This window comes from Neomonachus schauinslandi, chromosome 11 (genome assembly GCF_002201575.2).
Source record: "Neomonachus schauinslandi chromosome 11, ASM220157v2, whole genome shotgun sequence".
In the NCBI taxonomy this organism is placed as follows: Eukaryota; Metazoa; Chordata; class Mammalia; order Carnivora; family Phocidae; genus Neomonachus; species Neomonachus schauinslandi.
In genome coordinates this window covers 58,181,075-58,199,132 of record NC_058413.1, presented here as the reverse complement: position 1 = coordinate 58,199,132, position 18,058 = coordinate 58,181,075, and the positions used below count along the sequence as shown (strand labels likewise).

At 47.6% G+C, this 18,058-nt stretch overlaps 1 protein-coding gene across 1 annotated transcript in view; it reads left to right on the top strand.

The window, feature by feature from the left end:
- Positions 1 to 18,058, top strand: part of TENM4 (teneurin transmembrane protein 4) — a 366,208-nt gene that overhangs the window by 219,409 nt on the left and 128,741 nt on the right. The window contains exons 9-11 of the mRNA XM_021704752.2: positions 6,927 to 7,028; positions 9,162 to 9,356; positions 15,594 to 15,794. Coding sequence (XP_021560427.1) covers positions 6,927 to 7,028; positions 9,162 to 9,356; positions 15,594 to 15,794 — 498 coding nt within the window. The remainder of the gene's footprint in view (positions 1 to 6,926; positions 7,029 to 9,161; positions 9,357 to 15,593; positions 15,795 to 18,058) is intronic.

Sequence of the window (18,058 nt, the reverse complement as noted above, 5' to 3'; positions counted from 1 at the left end):
TTGAATTAAGTCCATTTCCCAAGGACTATAGTCCTTACTCATTGGACCTAATCAACCTAATTTAGGACCACAAAAGTCCAGTCCTTATCTTACATAACAGCCCTTCAGATACTTTTAAACAGTGGTCATGACCCCCTGAGTAAGCTAAATTCCCAATTCCTTCAGGAATTTTTTTTTTTTTTTTTTTTGAGAGAGAGAGACCCAGGGGGTGGGGGTCGGGGCACAGTGCAGGGGAGGGGCAGAGGAAGAGGGAGAGAATCTTAAGCAGGCTCCACGCCCAGCATCCAACCCAGTACAGAGCCTGACAGGGCTCGATCTCATGACCCTGAGATCATGACCTGAACCGAAATTGAGTCAGATGCTTAACTGACAGAACCACCCAGGAATTCTTTATTTGAAATGTTTGTTCAAGTCCTCTTATCTTTCTCTTCATTGCTCTTCAACGAACATGCTCAAGTTCATCTTATCCGCCTCTTAAGTGTGGCTCCCGGATGGTGAACTACTGAACTCCAAATATGGTCTGAGAGGACAATGCAGAGTGCACTTCCTCTCAGTCCCTTTATTCTAGGCATTGCACGCCTGAAACTGTAGGGCAAGGAAATGATCGCTTTTTTGGCCAGCAGGCATCCTCTGGAGTCTGACTGTCGTGCTGTGTGCCTCCCACCCTCTTTCCTCCATTTCTCCCCTCGTATTCCTGCTCAGTTTCTCCACACAGTGAATATTACTGAGTACTTGCTTTGTGTGTAGCACACACCAGACTTTTTGGAGAACCAGACTTGATGCTTGTCTTCAAGCAGCTCATAGTCTTATTGGTGAAATTCTGTGTGCCCCCAAAGAAAGAATTAGCAAATAACCAAAACTTAATACAATCAAGGGAATCATCATCTTTCCTAGACCCCCTCTTTAGAGTTGCTCTTCATAGTGGTTGGTAAACTTCTGGGTATGATTGAAAACAGATCTCCCAGTTCAAATACCAGGGCAGAACTGGCTTGAAGCCCAGGCTGTCAGGGGCTTTGTCAAATTTTTGCCATTGCATTGACCTAGACTATTGCAGACTGGAGGTCTTTGAATCCCATCATCTGCACAGAGAGCTGGGGCACCTACAGGGACTGACACCTCACAGGCCATGTAACAGCTTTCCAGACCTGGCACCTTCCCAGTGCCAATCTCAAGTGCACAGGGAGAAAAGTTCTTTCAGATGTTGGCATGAATCTGCCTGTGTTTGGGCTTCTGGGGGACAACAGGTTTAATTTGTTTTGATAGTGCTTTTCCCCAGGAGGGAATGTACCCAAACACCCTGCCTTCTTCGCATTCAGCACAGTGCTTGTTTGCTTTCCTGTTTTACCATGGAGAGTTGCTGTGTGCTTTATATGTATATGTGTGTGCACTCACCTCCAAAAGCCCACATTGCCTTGTTGGGATTCATTAGACCAAGTTAGTATGTTGCTTTGGTTCACAAATGGAAGGCATGTGTGACCTTTCCTTAAAACCAAAATACCGACTCTGCCAAGGCCTGAGCAAACCTCTTCACACGCACACTGCTACACTGTTAGCTCTTCAAAATAACTCTCTTAGGTGGGTGCCATTATTAACCCCATTTCACAGATGGGGAAACCGATATGTAGAGATGACTTGTCCAAAAGGCATATAGTTAGCGGGAGGCATCCTGGTTCCTGGAGCCCATGCTCTGGTTCAGGCCATATACCACAACCTTCAGCTTCTTTGGCGTCAGATAGAACTTGGTTCACCTACTAGATTTGCTCTTATAGCTGTGTGACCTTGAGAAAGTGACTTCAGCTCACAGTCTCCATCTGAGAGCTGTAAATGCGTAAAATGATGGCAAAGGTACCCATTTCTCATAATTATTATGAGGAATAAATTAAAATATATGGTACACCTTTCATGGTTCCATTTGAGGGAATGAGAGGGTTTCTATTAGAGTCTCCTCTCTACCGTGAGTTGCTGTAGAATTAACTCCCAGCTGTGCCATCTAGTTTGTCTTCCTCTCTTTTCCTTGTTGCCAATAATAAGGCCAGTCCCCTTTCAGGATCAAAGAAGATGTAATAGATGTAAACTAAAGTATTTCACTAGCTGCCATCAAGGTCATATGTCCAGTCATGCAGTTGGCTGTCCCAGAGTCCAAGTTCCTTCCTCTTGCCTGAAGCATTAGCATCTATCCTACAGTGAAGCCAAAAGGAAGCACCAGAGAGTGGATCTCTGCTGTGTAATAGGTAGACATTGGTTCTTTAACCGACTGCTCTGACAGAGTTGCTGACATCCACATTTACGACTTAAGGAGCGACAAGAGAAGCAGTGGAAAGAGTTGCTTCCCTTGGCTGGGGCACATCACAGGGGAACAGGAGATAGAGGAGGTGCTGGGAGGGAGGGATAGGTACCGGACGAGTGGAGAAGAGAGACGGAGGATGGCTGGTGAGCTCCGGCATCACTCACAGCCGATTCCTTCTGTCTTTGGTGCTGGAATCCGTCAGCAGACTCCCATGGCCATGGTGAGCTGGTGGAGGAGAAAAGCCGCCTCTCCTCTTCTGGTGTGACTGCCCCTTGAAGTAGGAGTCCAGTGGGCAGTCAGCCTGCCTCGTAGTCCTCCTCCAGGCAGGATTTCTTCTGTGGTCTCTCCTTGTTTCCTACAAAGTTAGTCTTCGGGATCTCAAAAATGGAAAGCAAAAGGTAGAAAATGAAGGCAGGCTGTTTTGGACCTCAACCGCAGATCAGGAGGATGTATTTATCAACTGTGATCCTCTTTCACCTTGACCTTGACTTGATCATCTTTCACCATCTCATTTCACAGCAGTGCTAGTGATTTGTGTCTGGGAAAGGGTAGCGAGCAGACCAAGTAAGGCACTATAATGGGTTCACTGAGGCGTCTGTGGTTTCCACATCTCTAGGAAGGAGCATTGTCTTCTCTTCCTTCTGCAGACACCCCTTTGTATGTTGAACAATATTTTGAGCCACATCCAAAGAACACGCCCACTCACAACACATATCCAGAGAATGAGCTAAGGAAACATTTGAACTCCACATTCCAATATTGATGGAAGGAAAAACAAGTTCCTGAAAATTAAATCTCCTAGCAGGACCCACTGTTGTGAGAGAAAAACAAAAGCGAGGGGCAAAGCGCCCCCCCGCCAATCCTCCAGCATACCATCCACCCAATTATGAAAATCAGTAATTCATAGGCAGCTGAAATTTTAACTCAGGTCTGAGCAGTCTAGAGGTACACCTTCTGCTAAATGAAGGCAGCTACAGTCTGAATGTGAGCAAAGCAGAAAGGAACGATAGGGGAGGGAATTCACCAAACACTAATTGGAAACATAACATTTATGCAATAAAGTTCACACTTCTCCCAAGCCAATGAGTGTCTCTTCTGCACTAGCATTTAGTATAGAGATACCTGGTTAGTGGAGACTCATTATTTGTGCAGTCCCAAGTGGGCCCCAAGTACTTGAAAGCCTTCCAAATGGAAGAAAAACTCTAGACATTAACATTTCATCCAAAACAAATATTCTCTAAATGTCTCCCTTCTACTTCCTTGTTGCTATCGTAAAATTATTCCATGTCTCCTAAAACTTTTGCCTTCTCTGACACCCAACAGCCTGGGGCAAATTTTGAAGCAAACAGACTTCTCTTCTGTCAGATTTAGCAAACAACACTATACTCAGTCACAGAAAATGTATTTTCCTCACTGTTTCACTGTGAAGGCTTTTTGGCAGATGATTAACAGGCTTGTATCTTACAGGCTTCATAAATCAAAATCTAGACAGTGTGTAACACTTATCTGCAATTGATCCTGTTAAAAATGCAAGTGGTAACTATGGTAATTTATTAAGAGACATATTTTATACCCCTGGGTTTGAGAAGGACTGAACCAGAGAGTTTTAGATTGGGGCGGGGGGATCTCTGAGATCATCTGGTTGAATTCTCTCAGTGAGAGCAACAACGTGGACTACATGATGCTTTAATAGGGCTGAGGGGAACAGAGTCCTGGGAGTAACTTAGCCTGTTTAAGAAGTCAAGAAGGCTTGTCAGAGGAGGTGACATTTGAGCTGGATTTGAAAGGACTAGGTATTGCCATGCAGGGAAGCAAGGGAGGAACAAGTGTAAGGATGAGGAAACAGGTGCAGGAAGATCAAGTGACATGGCCAACGTCTGACAGCTAGGCAGTAGCAGAACAGGACCTGGCAACCAGGCCTCCTGCTTCTGCCCTGTACCCCTTCTGTGGTGCTGAAGGTGGAACCCACCCTCCCCAGTTGGACCACCAGCCAGTAGCTTAAAGTGAAAATAATCTTGCCTTAAATTTTACTCCAAATTCTTTTTTTTTTAAGTAGGCTCCTCTCCCAGCAGAGAGCCCAATGCAGGGCTTGAACTCACGACCCTGAGACCAAGACCTGAGCTGAGATCAAGAGTTGGATACTAACCGACTCAGCCACCCAGGGGCCCCTCAAAATTCTTATTTTTAAAAGCATATTCAGAAAGAAACTTCCTAAGTCATTCTCTAGAAGGACACTTATAACTTTAAGACCGTAGGAACATGGATTCTTCCAGGAAAAGCCAATGGAGAGCAGAGGTGCTCAGGGCCCTGGCTTGTGAGCCTCATTCCACCAGGACCCAGACCGCTTTGAGCTGCAAGGAGAGCACATGCTAGATTGGACGCTCTTGTTCTTAACTCTGTGTTCATGTAGAGCGCAGCCCTTGTTACACAGAGGGACAACATCGAATGAGTGGAATTTCCCACCCATTCACAAAAAGAACCACGCATTTGAACTCTTGAACTCTTTTTAAGTAGTTTCCAAGTCAATAATAGGTGCATTCCAGGAAATGCACCACACTATGAATTCGTCACCATCCCTCCATCTTTTCCCTTATCGATCCATACCCAAGCCATTCCTCAAGCCCACCTCCTCTGAGAAGCCTTCCCTCTGCTGGTTTTGTCCCGTATCAGCTACCATTGCCTTGGCCCTAAGTGCTTTGTTGCTCTTAAGGCTCAATGCCCTTCCTTGTCTGGACACCTTTTCTGCACAGTTGCTCTCTTAATTAATTATAGACTCATAAAATTTTAGAATAGGTAGCGGTCCCAGGGGTCATCATCTCTGCCATCACCTTCATTTATATATGAAGGAGGTGAGGCCCAGAGAGGGGCAGGAAGTTGTTTTAGCCCCCCCCCCCCCAGCATGATACTAGAAGAATGGGCCCCCGTACAAGGTCTCTTTACCTCCAGGCACTACTTCTTCCATGCCCCGTGCTACTGCCTGGGTGACAGCTGTCGTCTCTTTCTCCCAGTTAGGCTGCAGATTCCCTGTGGGCAAGACTCACGTCTTAGACGCTAACATCTCATTTAGCAGAGGCCTTAGTCTTAGCTTCATGGCTTGTAGTTGTGAGCTAAGACAACACGTTGAATCCTTAACTCTGTCCCACCTGACTAACCCTTCCTCTGCTTTCAATTCGGACTCTGCTGACGCACTCTGAGACCTTGGGTGAGTCCCTGACCTTTCTCCGGGTCTCAGTTTTCTTCACTATTAAATGAGAGCATTAGGCTATGGTCTTTTGGATCCTTTAAGCCCTGAAAGCCCTAGAATTTACTACCTTACAGCGGGATCCTTTGCTGTCTTCAAGACCAGCCTCACTGTGCCATTGATCTGTCACCTTGTTCCTTCTCCGGGCTTCTGCTGTGGAGTGAGTTCCCTCAAGGCCCAGAGAGCACAGCATCACTGAAGAAGACCAGGCCCTGAGTCCTGGGTTCAAATCCTGCCTCCAGGGCTCAGCATCTTTGTGATTCTCAGCAGGCCACTTCATCTTTCTCTGAGCCTCCTCTTTTTTTTTTTCTTTTTTAAAAATAGGAATAACAATACATGCTTGCAGATTTGGTGACAGTGAAATGGGAGAAACTTTGTGGAAACATGTGGCACAAAGAAGGCTCCAGTATAGAGTGGCTTCTTTCCCTTATTCCACACCCAGCATTATTGAGAAACAGGCTGTTCCAAATAAACAGATTTTCTAGATAATAGGCTTACTACCTGAAGCTACAAAACATTGACGATTTTTTTTTTTTTTTTTTTTGCTAAAATCTTTCTTAAATGAACTCCATATTTCCTTGTCAGGTCACACAGAATATAGCAAAATAGTAGGAAGAGTCTGAGAAAATCCCATCCCGGCAAAAGTGGGCATGACCACATATGCCGGGCAGGCGGGTACAGCAAAGGGAATGTGAAAGAAAACTCCAGTGCCTTTGAGAGATCTTGGAATTTTTTTGTCTCAATAAATGGGGAGCCATCGAAGGATTTTAAGCAGGAGAATGACAGGATCATATTTGTTCCCGAGAGATGGCTCAGTCCACCGGGCCGTGACGGAATCAGAGTGGGGGGTGAGAGGGGAAGCAGGAGGCCAGCTTCCAGGCTGTTGTGTTAGCCCTGGTGGGCCCACAGTGGGCACCCGGCCAATAGGTGAAAACCCTGACATGGGAAAAGACAGGTCTGCAAATGCCCAGTAGCTCTAAGAAAAAATCAAGAAAATGGAATATCGGCCCATTATGAGAAAAATGTGAAGCACGGAAAGTGGTAAGAAGACCGTGAGACTCGCCCAATAAGCTGGCCTCCACAAAGCAGCACCGCTGACAGCTTATGCTGTTTTCCCCAGTGTTTTAGCTACAGAATTTCTAATGCATTTGTAGATACAAATTTGATATATAAAATCTTGGTTCAGGCGGACATTTTCCAGAACACATCTTTTAGTGTCAATTGAGATGCACTAAGAGTAAAAATAACGCATAATTTTTAACTCTTGTCGGTTCCTTTCAGTGACTGGGCCGGAAGACCTCGAATGTGTGGGCCCTGGCTAACCTGAGGTTGGATCCCTGGGCCTTCTGTTGGGTAACGAAGGCCTCTTTTCAACTCTCCTTCTCTCTTCCCCACCAGAGTCGGTGGATAATTGTCCCAGCAACTGCTATGGCAACGGGGACTGCATCTCTGGGACCTGCCACTGCTTCCTGGGCTTCCTGGGCCCCGACTGTGGCAGAGGTGAGACTTGTGCGTCTGCGGGCGACCCCCACTCCCCCCGGCCCCATGGGTGGCACACGTCGCACTTCTCAGAGCAAGCGCAGGGCCCCGGGCCACCTGCTGTCTCCCGTGAGAAGGGCCCCCCAGGGCCGTTGTCCGGAAGCCCCGAGAGCAGGGTCTGCCGGTGGAGCCGGGGCCGCGTCAGCCCCGTTGTTCACAAGGGCGTGAACCTCATGTCTGTGCTAGGCGCAGGGGAAGTGGCAGTGGTGGTCCTCTTAAAAAGCTGATTTCCATTTTGAGGACTGCTCAGCCTTTGCCAAGTGCTTTTGGTGGGGGTTTTTTTGCGGGGGGGAGGTTGTTCCATTTTGTTTTTTGATTATTGAAGGATAATTGACATGTGCCAAGGGGCTTTGCCAGTCACTTCGCAAGTGTGGCCTCTCTGGCCTTGTGGCCAGGCCTGCATTACTGCTCCATGGTGCCGGGATCTCTGTTGAGACCACTGAGGGGAGGGATTGGGTGGGGGGCTGCTTTATGCCACACGGGACCCTAATGTTGCCTCATATCTGGGCATGGACAGTGCTAATGATGACCAGTACTGAGATGGCTTAAAGGCTACCCATGATGTGCCCCGTGCATTTGGCCTTCCTTTCTGTCCTTGGAAGAGTCAACAGGGTGAAGGCCAAAGGAGCTCTGTAGTCTGAGGCTCTGGCACTCCTCTTGGGAAACTGAAATGGCTCCTTCCTTTGGTCTTCCCACCTCTTCAATCCTTCAGCAAGCGTTTGCTTAGTGCCCTTTGGGGCTTGTTCCCATGCTAGGTGCTGGGGTTAGAGCACTGAGCGAGGCCCAGCCCAGGAGCTCTCAGTCTGGTCGGGGGGACAGACAAGTAAGTAGACGATGACAAAGCAGTCATGAGCAAGTGAAACACGCTACAGCAAGGTTAAATTCAGGGAGCGGCTGTCTTAGCTTGGACACGATGAGGACCAGGAAAGCTCCCTGGATGGAACTGGAATTGGAATCCAGACCTGATGCTTGAACAGTCATTCATCAGTGTGAGGCAGAGGTGGTTTTTCAGAGTGCCCAGCAAATACTGTGACATGATGCTGTTTGGGGGCTTCAGCTTGTTGTTCCTAATGTGGAAGAGACTCCGTTTGAGATTGCAGAGCTGCAGCCCCGAGGAACCACAGTGATTACCTGCTGAGTGCCTCTAAAAGGAAAGAAACCAGGTGGGGGCCAGGGGAATGGGGTGCAGTAAGAAGAGATGAGTCATTCCCTCTAACAAGAATTACTGTCTCATCCCAACCACACTTAAACTTGAGAGTCATGTATAAAACAGCCTTATTGTATCTCAGTAAGGCTGGTAGGTACTTACTGCACAGTGCAATATAATTTATTTTTATATCATGTCCTTCATACAGATGATCACGAAACGCTTTATGCTAAGAGGCAGAATGGGAAGGTAATACTTTAAAGAGCCAAGTTGGGCTGAGCTATTCTCTTATGGGGGCAATAGTGTGTAGGGCTTGAAGGTAATACTTTAAAGAGCCAAGTTGGGCTGAGCTATTCTCTTATGGGGGCAATAGCATGTGGGGCTTGAAGGTAATACTTTAAAGAGCGAAGTTGGGCTGAGCTATTCTCTTATGGGGTCACTAGTGTGTGGGGCTTGAGTGGAGCCTGAAAGGCAAGAAAGGCTGAGCTTTGCTGGGTTAGAGAGACAGCAGGTGGTGCTGCAGATGGGGCACAGGGAACAAAATGGAATGCTGTCAGGAGAGTGCTGGAGGGGAGATTGGGGCAGGCAGGAGGCCCAGCCGCTGTCTTTTCCAGTAAGACCAAGGAACAGATGGAAGCTTTGTGCATCAGGGTCCTGGCCCCACCACCATGCTGCACCCACAGTACAAGGGGGATGGAGGAGAGCAGCGTTCAGTGGGCGCTTAACTTCACCAGGCCCTGCACGGCACAGCCTAGCCTACAGTTCCACATGTGTTTAAGCCAGAATGAAATAAAGCCAGAGACGCAGACAGATGGATACACTCGGGGACTGTGGCAAAGCACTTGAGGCTCTTGGTCCGGCCTCCAGGACGAAGGGAGAAAGGGACAAACGCGGGTGGGCCGCGCCAGGCATCGATTCATGCCAGCCTTGCCGTGCTGTCTCCGCAGCCTCCTGCCCTGTGCTCTGTAGCGGAAACGGCCAGTACATGAAGGGCCGGTGTCTGTGCCACAGCGGATGGAAGGGCGCCGAGTGCGACGTGCCCACCAGCCAGTGCATCGACGTGGCCTGCAGCAGCCACGGCACCTGCATCATGGGCACCTGCATCTGCAACCCCGGCTACAAGGGCGAGAGCTGTGAGGAAGGTAGGACCTCGGAGTGGGGTGGGCGGCCCGCCTCCTCTCGGAACGCTTCAGGGTGCAGGGCGCAGCTCTGCCCCGAGCCGGGCACCCGCCAGCAGCGATAACTAACTTAGCACGAGAGGACAGGCAAACAGGAGCCCTAGTTGGTGAAGGGAAGAGAAGTCTCACTGCATGCAGGCTGTGTCCTGGAAGCCTTAGATCATTTAACCTCAAAACTGATAGGGTGAGGTCATTACCTCTGTTTTATAGTTAGGGGCACCGGGACTCAGAGAGTCACATGACCTGCCCAGGGTCACACGGCTGCAGGTGGCGGCGCTGGGGTTGAGCCCAGTGTTTCTGGCCCCCGAGCCCAGGTTCTTTCTCCTCCCCTTTAAGCTCATATTCTGTCCATGTCTTAAGTAAGAGTCTGTTACAGACCTCCAGACTCTGCCCTCTGTTAGCACAGGTGTGTGTGCGTGTAGCTCATCGGTGCTTGTGAGTGTGTCTCTTTCCTTCATAAAGTAAAGTGTGTGTAGTGGAGGCTGGCAAGTGAGCTTCCACTTTAACAGTGCGCCAGCTCTTCCCCAGGCAATCTCATCTGGTGAGATACGTGGGCATTTCTGTGGCCTGAGGAAGGGCAGCCGCGGGCCCGCGGTCATGGGGCTAGCCAGCAGCAGGGCTGGGATCCACCCCAGGTCTTCTGACTTCAGAGCCCTCTTTCTTCTTGCCTGCATGGGATTTGTAGACGAGAAGGGTCTTATTCACAAGCAATGTATATACAAGTGGCTTTTGAGAGCGCATGCTCTGGGATCAGATGCAGGTTTGAGTCCTGGTTGTGCCACTGACTAGCCTCACTTCCCTCATCAGTAAAATGGGATTTCCTTCCTTAGAGGGCCATCATAAGGGTTGAGTGAAATGACCCATGTAAAGCAGTGTCTGACACATAATAAATGCCCCATAAATGTTAGGTCTTATATTAATTAGTATTAGTCTGGGGACAGTTGAAGCTCATTTCCTGTTTCACCCCAATCACTTTATCCAAGGTCTTTGGAAATGGGTGGACGCTGCTAATGGGCTTCCCTCCCACTGCCCACCATATAGGGCACTGGCATCTTCGTGGCGGATGGAAGAGGCTCCAAAGGAGAGCTAACCTCCTAACCCATTTGGGATTTAACACATAGGCCCCTCTCAAGGTATCATTTCTCTTAAAAAAAAAAAGAAAGAAAGAAAGAAAAAGGAAAAAAAAGAGAGCCAAGGGGCACCTGGGTGGCTCAGTCATTAAGCATCTGCCTTCGGCTCAGGTCATGATCCCGGGGTCCTGGGATCGAGCCCTGCATTGGACTCCCTGCTAAGCAGGAAGCCTGCTTCTCCCTCTCGCACTCCCCCTGCTTGTGTTCCCTCTCTTGCTGTATCTCTCTCGGTCAAATAAATAAATAAAATCTTTAAAAAAAAAAAAAAAAGAGAGAGCCAATATAATGGGCCCACTTTCAAAGAGTGGGGAACAGGAAAGGATTAGTGTCTGAAAAGCAGCGCCTCTCTGAGACAGCCTGCCTGTAAACCCCAAGTGTGCCTGGAGGTCCTGATTCAGACCTATTAACTTTGATGGGGATTACTTTGGGCTGTCTGAGAAAGGAGGAGCGCCAGCCTCTGGAACAAAGGAACTTCGCTTTCTCATCCCGACAATGGTGACCTTCATCTGCTTTCCCTTTGCATTTTAGTCACTTGAGGTGAAGACCCAGAGAAGAAAAGAAAAGCAAAGAGGAGATTCCTCTTGAAACACTGGGGTCCTCCCACCCTGAAGTCCAGCATGTCCTGTGGGCCAGGGAGGGCCCGCTGTCCCTTCCCCAGCTCAGCTGGTTCTGGACAGTGCCCCAGCGGGCAGGCTTACTTACAAAGGGGGAAAAAAAAAAGTTGTTTAGCTCTTTGATTTACGTTATCTATTTGAAAGAAGTGTTTTGACTCCTTTCTTTTCTGAGGAGGGCCCTGTGGTACTGATTCCTTTTATTATTTCTGTTTCCCTGGTGAAGCGTCACTGCACAGTCCTTGTGTTTATAATGCGGGCTTCTTGGGGCCTTCCTCGCCACCCCGCCCCACTCCTCTCTCATCCTCCTCCTCCCTCAGCTCTCTTCTGACGGGTTTCACCGTGTTTATAAAACATCAACTAACAAGCTTATTTTTTCCCTGTCTCCCTCTTCTTCTTCTGAAGTTTATGGCCCCGTATTTTTTAAAGCCCAAACCGTGCCAACAGGACGCTTGGAGGGGGGGGGGGGTCAGAAGAGAACACCTTAGGCCTTTTGCAGTGCAAAGTGACACTCTGTTTTGGTCCTGAAGAGCATCTAATAGCTTGTGTGGTCACTGAAGCAGGGCACATTTTGGGGGAAGAGTTGTGTTTGTAGCTTGGCCGTGCAGGCCTCCTCATTTTGTTAATGGGCTAAGCTTCTGCCAGAAATTTTGGCTTGAATGTCAGGCTCTGCAGAGGAAAAAAGAGGTAACTGTTTGGCCCCTCGTCTAAGCAGAAACTAAGTTAGACTGTCTTCTACCCAGAGTTCGGCCCACTTCCCTGCCAACCTCTCCCCTACTCCTTCAGCATAGAGCTCCCCCACCACGGGCTGGCTGGGTCTCCCCGTGTGACCCACAGCTCCCAGGGAAACAGATGTCATTTGTGAAACTGTCTTGGTGTGATAGAAGGAAGACAACTTTCATCCCATCTTAGGGTTCCCATCACCCCAGAGGCCCCAGAAAGCGAGGGCAGATCCTGAGTCTACGGAGGATGTCTCTAGCAGAGTGTCACGGTGGCGTAGATAATGGCCGTAGGTATCGGGTCAGCAGGGACAGCGTCCTCCCTGCGGGGACGCTGCTCGGCCACTTCAGCTGAGTGGCCTTCTCTTTTTTTTTTTAAAGATTTTATTTATTTATTTTGAGAGAGAGAATGAGAGAGAGAGCACATGAGAGGGGGGAGGGCCAGAGGGAGAAGCAGACTCCCTGCCGAGCAGGGAGCCCGATGCGGGACTCGATCCCGGGACTCCAGGATCATGACCTGAGCCGAAGGCAGTCGCTTAACCGACTGAGCCACCCAGGCGCCCCCGAGTGGCCTTCTCTTGAGGTGCAGTCCTGTCGTCAGTGCCTTCTGGTCTTCGTTCCCTGCCTGGACCATCTTCTGAGAGCGTGGGATTCGCTTTGCTGGTTCCTGGGTCCCTCTCAGACTTATTGTGTCTGAGGAGCAGGACTGTGACGCCAAGGGCCTCTTGCTAAACTTGGCACCCTCTCGGCTTGCTCGCTAACAGTGCAGATTTATAGATTCAACCTCGAGGGCGCCTCAGAGACAGCGTCAACCCCGAAGCCTGGGCCCAGGCGCTCCCAGAACGGGAAATACCTTTATGGGCCTCAGGACAAGAATTGCGGAGTCGTTTCCTGTCAAATTGGAAAGCTCTCTGGATCTAGGGAATTATCATAGTAGCCTAATGGGCCAGAATAATCCTTCTGAGTTTCTGAGATGTGAGGCTTGTCATGAAAATATATCACTTATTATTTTTATTATTTTTAATTACCAGGAACTCCAATGGGTCATGCTTTAACCATCATGAAGTGGTGTCCAGAGACTGCGAGAGAAGATTCTTTGCCTTCATTTGGCTTTACTAATTCTCCACTTTGTTCTATTTCTTTTCTTGGTTTGTTTTGCTTTTATTTCTATTTTTTAACCATTTAGGTCTGTATATATGTATGTGTGTATTTTTGAACCAGTAAGATTACAGAAGAAATAGCAAGAGATGTGTACCAGGAAAGAGTGATTCAAATTTAAATTCCTCCACTTACCACTGTGTGATCTTGGGCAAGTTATTTAACCTCTCTATGCTTTCATTTCCTCATCTGTGAAATGGGGATAGTAATGGTATCTACCTCAAAGAATTGTCACTAGAGTTAAATGAGACTGTGGAGGTAAATGGTTGAATAGCAAAATATGGCCCAGAAGAGGGACTACATCAGTACTAGTTGTTATTATTATTGTTGTTGCTATTGTTGTTCCCAGGATTCTGTTTTTAGCAAATGATTGCTCCTGACTTCTGACCTTCTGATGTCTCATTTAGGTCATTAAATTGAACTCCTTTTCAAGACCTAAAAAGTAAAAGAGCTATCTTGATAAGCTGGCCCTCAGACAGACACTGTGTTCCCAGTATGTGGCCATTTGTACAGTCTCTGTCCATTTGTGTCTGTGACTTTAACGTACCAAGGCCAGGTTTCCCCATCTTTTCTGCAAAAGTCAAATATGTGGGGTTATAAAATTTAATTAATCAATGAAGTAAAATCATGCCTGAATTATAAATAAAGTAAAAGCGCCTCTCTCCAGGTTACCCCAGTCATGCCACTGAAGGTCCTGATAGGATGGAAAAGTAACTTCTTGGCAACAGTGTATCATTCACACGGTCCTTCCAAATCCTCAGTGTCCTCATTAGCAACTGTTAGATAATTTTGACACGGGAAGTTCAGAGGAGGTACGTGACTTGACAGTAGTCCTAGAACCAGTGCCTTTGTCCCGTGACCCTTGAACCTAGGACCTCCGAGATCGGATGCCAAGTTCCTTCCTGTGGAGGACAGGGCTTCCTCTGGAGGGCTACCTGGAGGAAGCTGACCACACTCGCTACGGCACCGTCAACCCTTTTTCCAGCTGCTGCACATGGCGGCCCTACCAGGACACCATTCTCCCTTACAATTGCAAGAGGAATGGGAATCCTCTGCCTTCCTAAAATGAAAGACAGATCTCACAACTTTTTGGTAGAGTTGGACCGGCCTTTGCCAACTCTGTCTTCTCTCTGCTGCCTTTTGCACTTTCCATGTGAACTGAAGCCATGTGATAAGTTGGCCCTCAGTACTCTCCTTCTGCTTTTTCTGTGCAGGGCTTTACGGAAGATTAGAGGTCTCTGTTAATTTTGTGCAGCCCCGTACCTAAAGCTTTGATTTAGGAAAATCAACCCCAGTAACACATATTGGCTTCAGAATCCGATAGACCTTCAGATTCCTCTCTGGCAGGGTTAACTGTATGATCCGGCATAAATTACTTGCCTCTCTGAGCCTTAATTTCCTCATCTGTACTTCACGGGGTTATGGAAGAACCTGATTCTGAGGATATATGTAAAGCGCATCCTATGGTGCAGGCACAGAGCAGGTAACCCACATGTTATTCTCCTTTCTCTATTTCTGGGTTGGTCTCTTGAGACCACCTTGACCTGGGGCTCTAGGAGCCCTACAGGGGTTGCTTGGCCATGAGCCACAGCTATACAGTTCACCCCCTATGTGAGGAGAAGCTGTGTAAAGCCTGTGGATATAATTTTGTGGGGTTTTTTGTTGTTGTTGTTTTTTATTAAGTTCAATTCGCCAGCATATAGTAGTACTAATCACGTCACGTGCCCTCCTCAATGGCCATCGCTCGGCCACCCCATCCCCCCCACCCCCTCTCTTCTGCAATCCTCAGTTTGTTTCCTGGAGTCCAGAGTCTCTCATGGCAGTGCATGTCATTTTGAATAGTCATTGAAATGTTTGCCCTCTGGAAAGTGAGGTTTGAAAGTTTGTGTCAGTCACAAGAACTTTGGGAAGATGATAACATCTGATGGAATTTAAATGCAAAATAAATTCTCTTTTCAATTAAGGAATCTCTTTTAGTCCCACCTTCATGGTAAGACTGTATTGTGAAGTGGTAAACAATAATAGTTTATTCGACAAAGATTTCTTGAGCACCTCCTCTGTGCTGAGCACCTTTCTAGGAGCTGGATACACAGAAGGGGACAAAATGAAGTCTTGTCTGCTAACTGGTGTAGTTATTACAGGTGCCGCAGGTGCTGGGTACCATGCTAACACTTGATATATATTTCTTTCTTTATTTTTTTAAGTAGGCTCCACACCCAACATGGGGCTTGAACTCATAACCATGAGATCAAGAGTCACATGCTTTACCAACTGAGCCAGCCAGGTGCCCCTTGATATGCATTTCTTACTCTGCCTTACAAACCAAGAAGTAGGATTTTGTATCCACATTTTATAGGCAAGGGAACCTCCCCTAGGTAAGCAGTCAGCCTCCTATCAAGCCAGGAACCCAGGTCTACTGTTCATCCAAGTTCTTCCTCTTTACTCTATTCAGTGGCCTCTCCACAGGAAGTCTGTGTCCTCTTACCAGGGTGAAGCCCCTCCACGACGAAGTATAGTACTTCACCACTTCACTGGTCAGATGCTCACCTGTGTTCTCTCTGTTCTCTCTGCTCCGTGTCACAGTGGACTGCATGGACCCCACGTGCTCAGGCCGGGGGGTGTGTGTGAGAGGCGAGTGCCACTGCTCCGTGGGATGGGGAGGCACCAACTGCGAGACGCCCAGGGCCACGTGCTTGGACCAGTGTTCAGGCCACGGAACCTTCCTCCCAGACACCAGCCTTTGCAGCTGTGACCCAGGCTGGACAGGACATGACTGTTCTATCGGTAAGTGTGGGGAGAAGGGCACCGTGTGGCGGGAGGTAGGAGCTTTCCGCCATTACATGCGCGCCATTCATTCCCCGTCAGTGATCTGACCCTGTTCCTGGTCATTTAGCGGGGGGGTGCGGGGTGGGTGGATGTTACTTTTCCTCTTCCCCTGAACACCATCCTTCAGCACCTGTACTTTCGGATCAGCAGAAGATTCAGAAATTAATCTTCACATCATTTCTTCCATAGTGGTGCCTTGAGAGTGAAAACATTGTCCTATAACCATGTGAATTAGAATAGTAGATTGAAATCTCATCTCCCATGTTACGGTGGTCATCCCTAGAGGCAAGTCCCTAGGGAACAGTGTGCCTAGGTAAGACCTGCAGGGATGAGGCTTTAAAGGACTCAGGTCCAGGGGTACCTGGGTGGCTCAGTCGGTTAAGCGTCTGACTGTTGATTTCAGCTCAGGTCGTGATCCCCGTGTTGTGAGATCGAGCCCCAGGTCGGGTTCCACACTCAGCAGGAGCAGCTGCTTGGGCTGCTCGGGATTCTCTTGCTCCCTCTGCCCTCCCCTTCCTCCCCCTACCTCTCTAAAAAAACGTGGGGGAATCAGGTCCCAGCTGTCAAACTCTTTGGTTTCACTCGTTCATCAGAATAAAGTCTGAACTCAGTGTATTATTTAGGGTTCTCTGTGACCTGATCCCCACCAGACATTCTGGCCAGATTCTCTGCTAGCCAGTAAGTTCCATGAAGATGGCAAACGTATCTGTTCACCCTCCATGCCCAGGACTCAACACAGGCCTGGCCCACAGCAGCTGCTTGATAAATACTGATGAATGGATAATAAACACATGAAAGAACACATGATTGAATGTGTTCTTCACTGTAGTGTTCAGTTCACCCCTGTTTCACTGATTTACATAATACTTTAATCAATGAATACTTCTGAATACCTACTATGTACTAGACACTCTTCTAATCAGAGATAACAAAGAGATAAGAAAGTCCCAATCTTTGTTGAGCTTCCACTGAGGGAGACAGCAAATAAACAAATGAAGAGAAATAATGATAAAGAAGCTAAGGCACAGGAAATTTTTAAGTAATCCCACCCAAGGACACACAGCTAAAAAGTGGCAGCATCCCCCACTGTGGTTTTTTGGGTTTTTTTTACTTAAATCACTTTCTTTACCACGCCACACTGTAAACGAAGTGCAGCTCAAATGAACTCATTATGTTGCATATTAACAGTCCTTTTTGTGATCAGGAAAGATGGCTGAGGCCTTTGGCAAAAATGAGATCCATGCAGCATTTGTGCCTTTGGAATACTCTGAACTACCTTGCCCCATTAAATGGAGAATTGGTGTGCAACATGCAGTCTAAATTGGACTTGTATCCTTGTTTGCAAAGCTCGCATTAAGACATGATTGCAAACACAGACGCATAGGATCTTAGGAATAATTCTTTTTATATAGCTCCGTTTATAGCAATATAATAAATGGTCCTCTTGAAGCCACACTGGGTTGTATTGTTTGTTATGTGGCCGCAAAGCTAATTTATGATAGGTATATAACTGTTTGTGCATTGTTAATCCCCGATGAAACTGTACAGCCTTTCACGGAGGCAGGTATAACTTTGGGTGAGATCACTAAGTATTCTTTCATTGGTTCTGTAAAAGGACATGGCAGACCCATTGGAAGGGACTTTGAATAGAACTGTGAGAGCTCGTCATCCTCCCTTCCTCGTACACCACTCCCCATAACTAGTGTCAAACGTGTGTGTGGCCTCGTGTGTGAAGGCAGAGGAGTTCCAAGTGATGAGAAGCGTCCCTGAGCCCAACAAACCTTGGTTCAAACGCTGGTCCTAGTTATAACTCTGGGCAAGTTCCTTCCCCTCTCTGAGCTGTAAAATGGAGGTGGTGACAGTCCCTACCTTCTGGGGTTATTATTTGGAAAATTATCATGTGGTGAATTATTTAAGATGATATTAAAGAAGCACTTAGCATGCTACTCAGCTTGTGATATGGGCTCAGTAAATGTTATCTGCTATTATGATTATGATTAAAACAGCCACTGATGAGAGCCCTTGATATTAATGAAGACATTTGATAGAGGCAAGATGAAATATGCCTTTTCAGAAATGTGGATTATAGTTTTTAAAGCTCCAACCTACAGTTGACAAAAACAGTGTCATGACTGCCAACCCGGCCAGGAATTTCAAAGATGGCTTCAAAATTACTGTCTCCCCTGGCAATAGTAAAAGCAATTTGTGTTTGTCGAGTGCTT